This window comes from Emys orbicularis, chromosome 3 (genome assembly GCF_028017835.1).
Source record: "Emys orbicularis isolate rEmyOrb1 chromosome 3, rEmyOrb1.hap1, whole genome shotgun sequence".
Taxonomy (NCBI): Eukaryota; Metazoa; Chordata; order Testudines; family Emydidae; genus Emys; species Emys orbicularis.
Genome location: NC_088685.1, coordinates 113,867,596 through 113,876,376, shown reverse-complemented (window position 1 = coordinate 113,876,376; position 8,781 = coordinate 113,867,596). Strand labels below are relative to the sequence as shown.

The 8,781-nt window shown below is 41.1% G+C and overlaps 1 protein-coding gene across 1 annotated transcript in view; it reads right to left on the bottom strand.

The window, feature by feature from the left end:
• Window positions 1-703: 703 nt before the first annotated feature.
• Window positions 704-8,781, bottom strand: part of ADGB (androglobin) — a 209,573-nt gene continuing 201,495 nt past the window's right edge. The window contains 3 exon segments of the mRNA XM_065401716.1: window positions 704-895; window positions 2,827-3,010; window positions 5,570-5,678. Of these exon segments, the coding sequence (XP_065257788.1) occupies window positions 704-895; window positions 2,827-3,010; window positions 5,570-5,678 (485 nt within the window).

Below are 8,781 nucleotides of genomic sequence, written 5' to 3'. Positions count from 1 at the left end.
TGATAGTCTTTTCTAAACATTTTGAATTCTGCATATGAAATAGAATGGCGTGGTACTACTTAATTAGTATGCATAACACAAATCATCATCCACTGAAGGAGTTCATGTTTCTGCAAAGTTCAGTGACACAGAATCTAATAGCCCAAATTCATCCTTAGTTTGACCCTAGTGAAGTCAAGAATATAAGCCCACAGAAGAAGCTGGTCCTAGGTACAGCCTTGAAACTGGACATCTGTAAACATTTTGGAATGCTAGAGAAATTTCCACATGCGGTTATGCAGCTTTTCTTGACTCCTCGTGCCCTATTAAAAATAATAGCTCTTTTCTTTTTGATCCAATCCTTTCAGAGATGTTATTGCCTTCTTTTTGACTGTTTTTTTAAACTGAAAAATAGGGGGACAGACACGTGGTAGTGGGAGAAAAAGTTCGATACAATATGAATAATTTTAGTGCAAAATTTTATTTCAGTTAAAACAGATAAAGTGTAATGGTATGATTATCATTTATCATATGAAAACTACAAACTTTTCATGTTAAAAAGAAAGCAATGCTAGATGGATTTTGGAATAATACCTGGAAAAGAGAAAAAACTGCATTTTCGGGGCAACAAAACATTGACTTAGAAAAATATTGAATAATTCTTTTAATCATTAAAAATAAATTCTCTTTCCTAAACAATGGGCAGAGTTAACCTTTCAGGCCATTACTTTTTTTTCCCTGCACTTTTTCCTTGCTTTTTTTTCTGTGCATCTGGACTTTTCTTCTCTTGCTCTGCTCGAATGGCTGCTTCTTCAGCGGCTAGTGCTTCTTGTTTTTTGAGTTCAACCTCTAGTAGCTTACTTCTGTATGCTTCCCGAGCACTGAGAACCCTGCCTCGTGCTTCATCTAAGGATACCTATCCAAAAACAAATACCCCCCACAAACAAATGAGCATTCATATATATAATAAGGTCGTGTACCCTGCCATTTAGGTTTCTTGCTCCTGTTCTGACCTTGACTATATCGAGGACTTCTAGTTTCTCCCTTACGTGTTAATGCATATGCATTGTCTATAGTCCTATCCTGCCCTGTGTCAGAGTTGCTTAGTGATTACAAACAGGTGATCTTTTACATCATGAAGAAGAGGAAGTAGTTTACAAAAAGTTGCTTTTTAAAAGCATTTCTAGTACCATAAGCAATTAGTGTTGATAGAGGATAGGGCACTGGACTGGTCAGGCCCCTAGTTCTAGTCTCAATTCTGCCACTCACTTGTTGTGTGAGCTTAGAAAAGTCACTTAGGGTAAAGTTTTCCAAAAGTGATGTAGTCCCATTTTCAGAAGTGACGGTTGGACCTAAGTATCATTGCAAATCAAGTTCCTAAGAGCTTTTGTCACTTTTGAAAATGAGATTTAGGCACCTTTGAAATTTTTTTGCCAAGTCCCATTTTCAAAAGTAACTAAGCCGTCTAAGCCGACGAAGTGGGTATTCACCCACGAAAGATCATGCTCCAATACGTCTGTTATACTATAAGGTGCCACAGGACTCTTTGCTGCTTTTACAGATCCAGACTAACACGGCTACCCCTCTGATACTAAGCCATCTAAGTCCCTCTGACTTTCAATGAGACTTAGGCCCCAAACTCACTTTTGAAAATTTTCCCCTTAACCTCTCCATGCTTCAGATTCCCCATCTGTAAAGCAGCAATAATGATACTTAGCTATCCTTGTAAAGTGCTCTGAGATCTATGGATGAAAACACTTCAAGTGCTGATTAGTGTGGCCAAGATGTTCCGATGTGACTAAAGATTTTGAGTGCTGAACAACAAACCTCTAAAAATCAAGCCCCTTTAAAATGTTCCAAGTTAGGCACCTAAAAATTAAGGCACCTAAAAACACTAGTAAATTCTGAAAATCATTGTGTGTGCTTTATTAAGGACCCAGTCCTGCAAGCTCCCTTCACCCATTGCCGGCATGTAATTGGTCAGTTTATCTTATGTACTGTGCATCATTCAGTATGGCATATGAGAGCTTTTATGAAGGAGAAAGTTAAAATGACTGCAATAAATCACTCCATCTTATTGGAAGGATACTTTCACTGGCTCTTATCCAGCTCTAAAAGATCAGGACTGGGGTCATTTGATTCATGGTGATTAATGCATCACTGTGGCTTGCTTGTCAAAAATCATATTGCTCTTATTGACTCTTAAAGCTTAAGTCAATTTTGTTAAGGTATCTTTACCCACTTCATGTATTAAATAGATCCCAACCTTGACATACTGCGCTAATGTTGTACCATCTGCTGAGTGTATTATTTGTAGCTGTGTTTCATCAAGACTTAAGAACTCTACTAGTTTGCTAGCTGGCCTTATGCAGATTTCAGGAAGACTGCAACATACCAATATTGTATTCTTCAGCATCTCACTTGGAAACATCAGCAGTGATTATTTTTTTGTCAATTCAGTTTTCTATTTTCTACAAAGTTTCCTCTCCTTACTGAAAAAAGCTACATGGCTCTGCATCAAATAGGCCAAACTGGAAATGCCAGATCTAGTACGTACACACAGGTACGTACCAAACACTCCGCTTACTCTCACTTTGAACCATCATGTTACGTTGGTATTTACAAAGCTGTGCCCCTTGAATGTAGTACCTCAAGAAATGTATTCTAGAGCATCACCTCTACAATGTTGTGTAACACTAGTATTTTTCTGGGAACCTTGTGTTTTAACCATGGTTCAAGTAAAATTTCAGGCTCATTTACTCTAACGAAGTGTACTTATTATAGAAGTCCAAATACGTTTGTGTGCATAGGTGGTTGAAATCACAGAAAACCTATCTATGGACTTACTTGTAGATGCTCATACATTTCAAGTATATTTTGCTTCAATAATGTGCGAGCATTTTGGTCTTTTTCTCTTTGTTCCAGAACCAGCTGTCGAAGCTCCCTAAAACGATTTATTTCTTCTGCTTTACGCATCTCCTGCTGTTGAATGATAGACTCATTTCTTAGCACAGGCTCAGGCATTGTTTTTCTGTAGGAAATACAAACATTATTTGTCTCACTTCAGAGGCAGATTAGAACAGTTTTTACATGACTGATCGCCAGTATACAATATATCTAATTGTACAATTCAATGTTACTATCATGATTCTAGGTATGGTTAAGGAGCCAATTTTATTCTCACCCACTATTTACTGATGATCATAACTGGAAAAATGATTCTTTTGGCCAATATTTCTTATGCTTGATCCTTTAAAATTTTGGTAAAATTGTGCTCATCCCTATTTTAGTTATCTGGATGGGAATTCAGGGGTTTCTCAGAAAATGGGGACATTTTCAGATCTTTTTCATATTGCAATAACTCAAAATGATTTTTAAATCGCATGTGCTCAGTGAGTACCTGTGAGTGTTTTGATAATGTTGATAAAATTGTTTGAGAAATAAAGAAGTTATAAACTATTGAAGACATAACATAAAATCCTAGAAAGAATCAAGCATGTGAGAAGATATTGGGTCAAATTTTCTGCTGTCTTAATTTCATTCTCTTCAGTATTGTACTAGTTTCCTTCCCAATTAAAGCCCTGATTCAGGAAATTGTCCTTATGCCGGACAGCACTTAAATATGTGCTTAACTTTAAGCATGTGTGTGACGTTGCACTCCATATGATTTTATGAAAATATGCTAATGAGTGTGAATATAATGTAACTGGAATATGCTTCATGCAAAAGGTCTCATGTAAGGTATCATTACAAAGCTTATAATCTACTGAGTGTGGTCATCCTATTTGTATGAATGTATCATTCTTGTATCTGAAACTAGGAATATAAAATATAACTCGGAGGTCCTATTGTAGTTAGGCAAAGTGTGGGCCATTAATGATGGTTTAGAATTTTGATGGCTCCCATCAACTAGGACAATTAACTGTAGATGGCTCTGTTTACTTGCAAGCCTTCCTGTGAGTCAGGCCAGGAAGAATGAAGGCTTGGGGTATCACAGGACATGTCACCATGTCACTGGAATCCATCTTAAACCTGGTGCCCAGAGAGAGAAAAGATTCCCGCCTTGGGCCAAAGCTAAAAAGGTGGTAGAAGAGAACAAAGGAGGTTCCAGCCATGAGAAATCTCCTAGTTACCACCTGAGCTGGAGCTAACAAGGATTGTACCAGGGGAAAGGATTGGGCCCAGACTAGGAAGGAGTCTAGTCTGTGAAAGAAGCTTATTGGAACATCTCTGAGGGTGAGATTTCATCTGTAATCAGTTTCTTAACTGTATTAGGTTTAGACTTGGGTGTTTTGCTTTATTTTACCTGGTGACTTGCTTTGTTCTGTCTGTTATTACTTGAAACCACTTAAATCCTACTTTTAGTACTTAATAAAAGCACTTTTTGCTTATTAATTAACCCAGAGTAAGTAATTAATACCTGGGGGAGTAAACAGCTGTGTATATCTCTCTATCAGTGTTATAGAGGGCGGACAATTTATGAGTTTACCCTGTATAAGCTTTAACAGAGTAAAATGGATTTATTTGGGGGTTGAATCTCACTGGGAACTGGGTATCTTGGCGTTAGAGACAGGAGCACTTCTTAAGGTGTTTTCAGTTAAGTCTGCAGCTTTTGGGGGACATGGTTCGGACGTGGGTCTGTGTTTGCAGCAGACTAGCGTGTCTGGCTCAACGAGACAGGGTACTGAAATCCCAAGCTGGCAGGGAAAACGGGCTCAGAGATAGTCTCAGCACATCAGGTGACAGTCCCAAGGGGGTCTCTGTGACCCAACCTGTCACAATGTGCTTAAGTTCCATTGAAGTCAATGATGTGCTTAAGTGCTGGCCTGAATAGGAATGGACTTAAAACATATGCTTCAGTGAACTGGGGCCTAAGTATGTCTATATCTAGATAGCTGCACATTAGTACACACAGTATTTATTCCAGTGATTAGACATATTTATTTAAATGTATCATTACACATACATGTGCATTAAATATAGTACTTGAATCTTGCATCACACACTGACATACTGGAAGTGCACTAACTATGATTATTTTAATGTATGATCACTGAAACAAACACACATTAAAATAAATTTGCCAGCATATGCATCGTCTGGATTCCACATATTTAATTCTCATGTCATACATTGTGTTACTGTTCAATTCCTTTTTTATTAATTTTTATACAAAGAAAATTAATTGCACTTAGATATAGTAAGGCATAGATTTTAAACACACAAAAGTCAGGTATCGAGCCAAATTCTGATATCACTTATACCTCTATAAATGTAAAAAAACTACTGACTTCAGCTGAATTACTTCAGTTTCATAGCATGAAACTGAGCTCAGAATGCAATCATGGTTTCTACAACTACTGTGACAGGCATATGACAATCATGGGTTGGGCTAATAAAAGCTGAGGAATAAAGGCTAATGCCATATACAGTAAGTCAAAGTACTGTAATCTATACTGTATGCACCCAGGAATGAATTACAGTTGTAGAAACAATATAATGCAGTCTATAACTCTTCTATTTGTAAATTCTTACTGTAAATACTGCATTAACATATTTTTAGCATTTAATTACATTTGCCACAATTTACCTAACGTAGGGGGTTAGGTCTAGAGGTTCCCATTCCTTTTGCTGAGCTTGTGTGCTTGCGTCAGTGGCTGCTGGTGATGCTATTATTTCAAGCACAGGGGAAACTGCATCTGCAATAAAATAGATTAAACTGGTTACTTTGTTTGGTCATGAAAATCTTCTTCTCCTTAATAAAGTTCTATCCTCTTCTGGCTCAGCAGCACACATTATTACAGGCTGAGCAGGAGAACAACTAACATTTAGCTACTTCTATTTCTTGTGTTATTACAGAATCCCAGAAGATGGAAAGTACTGTACATCTACCAAGGTACATTTTTAATATACTTCACAATATCTATTTTATGTATAAACTTAGTTAAACCCATATTGCTCACAAACAACTATGGCCAATTTCAGCCATTTCCAAGTTATTCATCTCCCCAAAGGATCTGAGAGCAAAGTATCAGCCCCAAAGGCAAAATAGTGAGATAGTTATGAGTATGTGAAATCAAGGGCTTATTACAGAAACAATTTTTCAACCTTTACTATGTCTGGTGTTGGGAGAATGCCATGATACTGTAAGTGCTGATGGATCCAAAGCAAAACCCCAGGTCCAAAATCCTCTGAGCTTTGGAGGGGGGGGAGGGGAGGAGAGTTGAATCCAAAATCAGATTTCAGTTTTTGACCCCATCTTCATAACAGACCAGATTAAAATCTTAGACTCAAATGCCCCCAGACTGTGGTTTGTTTGAAATTTTGATCCAAATGTTACAGCTCTGTTTCATCTCTAAATTATGTAGCATTTGAAATTTTGTATGAAATTAGTAGTTCTACCTCTTGGGCCAACACGGCCCAGGAGACCCACTTCCAACATGTCCATCTGGAGGATAAACAGTTTTGAAAAATTAAGGTTAAAGAGAACTGGCATCTGGGTTAGCAAGTTCTTCAAAGTTCTGAAGGCCTTGTCACATTCTTCTGTCCCTTGCACCTTTCTGGGGCGGGTGCTTTTTACCAGGTCAGTAAGGGCGGCAGCTATTGTGGCGAAGCACAGCCTATAATAGCCAGCGAGGCCTAGGAAATGTCGCACTTGCTTCTAGGTTGATGGGGTCAGGCAATAGGTCAATGCTTGGACCTTATTTACCAGGGGGCGTAGCCAGTCCTGTCCCATCATGTACCCAAGGTAAGTTACTTCTCTCTGTCCCAGGTGGTATTTGGCAGGATTTGCAGTAAGCCCCTGATTCTTGAGGGCCTGCATAATCGCAGTGATGTGCTGTAAGTGGTCTTCCTAGCTGCAGCTATAGATGGCTATGTCATCAATATAGGCGGCTGCATACTGGTAGTGGGGATGCAGCACCTGGTCTATCAGTCGCTGGAAGGTGGTGGCTGCTCCATGCAGGCCAAAGGGCATGGCCACGAACTGACAGAGGCCGAAGGGAGTAGGGAAGGCTGTCTTTTCCCAGGATGCCTTTGTCCTGGGAATTTGCCAGTATCCCTTGGTCAAATCAAGCATGGAGATGTACTTGGGGTTCCCAGTCTCTCTAGTAGCTCATCCACCTGAGGCATCGGATACTTGTTGAATCTTGATATAGCACTGATCTTTCTAAAGTCTATGCAGAATTTTGTTGAGCCATTGGGTTTTGGCACTAGCACAATAGGACTCCTCCACTCACTGTGGGATTCCTCAATGATCCCCAGGTTCAGCATAGCCTGGAGTGCTCCCCACATCTTCAGCAGGGGTTGATGATTCTTTGTCTGGGCATCGTTGCAATGTGATGTTGGGTTAAGGGAGTCCTCCCTGAAAGGGCCAAGAACACCATGGGGAAGGCCTGAGTCAGTTGTAGTATTTGGGCTTATTGCCTCGAGTCGAGCTCTGACCCCACTGGCACAGGGATTTGGTCCGGGGATGTCATGGCTTGAGGCCCCACTTCTGATTCTGGGGTATACGGGGCTATCAGAAGGCTCTCATGATCCTTCTAGGCCATCAGGAGGTTGACGTGATACATTTGTGTGTTCTTCCATCTCACAGGCTGATTGATGTTATAGTCCACTGGCCCTACCTTTCTTACTACTTCAGACGGCCAATAGTCACTGGCCAATAGTTATGATTCAGATGTCAGGAGTAACATCACCATCCTGTCTCCTGGTCTGAATGTTCACAATTGTGCCCCCTTGCTGTGGGTACGTTTCTGGGTTTGTTGGGCCTTCAACAGGTTTTCCTTGGCAAATCCTTCAACAGGTTTTCCTTGGCAAGTATTTTCAGGCATACTCGTAGTTGGAGCACATACTGCACTGAGCCCATGACCAGAGACTCCTGTTCTTCCCATGATCCCCAAAGGAGGGCCAAAATTCCTCTGGGTTGTCTCCCATACAGAAGCTCAAAGGGCAAGAACTCCATGGAGGCTTGGGGGGATCTCTTGTACTGCAAATAGCAATGATGGTGGCAGTTGGTCCCAGTGCCAAGGGTCTGCGTCAATTAATTTGCTCAACATGGCTTTCAGTGTCTCCCTGAATGGCTCCACCAGCCCATCCATCGGCGGATGGTAGACAGAAAGCTTGAGGTCTTTGATCTTCAGCAGTTTGCACAATTCCTGCATCAGTTCAGATGAGAAGTTGGATCCCTTGTCTGTCAATGTTTGTCTTCGTATTCTGACCTGCATAAAGATCTTCATGAGTTCATTCGCTATGGTGGGTGCATTAGTTGTGTATAGCGGGTTGGCTTCCGGGTACTGCATGGCACAGTCTACTATTGCTAATATATAATGGTACCTCGGTGCACTCTTCTGAAGGGTGCCCACTAAATCCACTCCTACCCATTTGAAGGGTACACCCACCACGGGGAGCAGATTAGGGAGGGTTTTGGCATCCCTTTGGGCCCTGCCAGCTGGCATTTGGGGCACACGGCACAGAAGTTGTACACCTCTTTGTGGATGCCTGGCCAGAAGACTCTAAGGGCCACCCTCTCCAGTGTCTTTTCTTTCCCTAAGTGTGGTAACCTCCAGCAGAACTTCTTGGGTACCAGCAGCTGTCACCATTTTTGGGGGTTTGGCGGTTCTACATCACTCAGTAAAGCTGCTTATTCCAGAGTTCAAAGTGGGGCCCACTGGGTTTTGCCGTCCTCCCCATCAGAGATGGCCACCTGCTCCCAGGTGTGGCTCAGCAGGGCCGGCTTTAGGCCGATTTCCTGGATTCCCCTGAATCGGGCCCCACGCCTAAGAGGGCCCCGCGCCCAGTGGT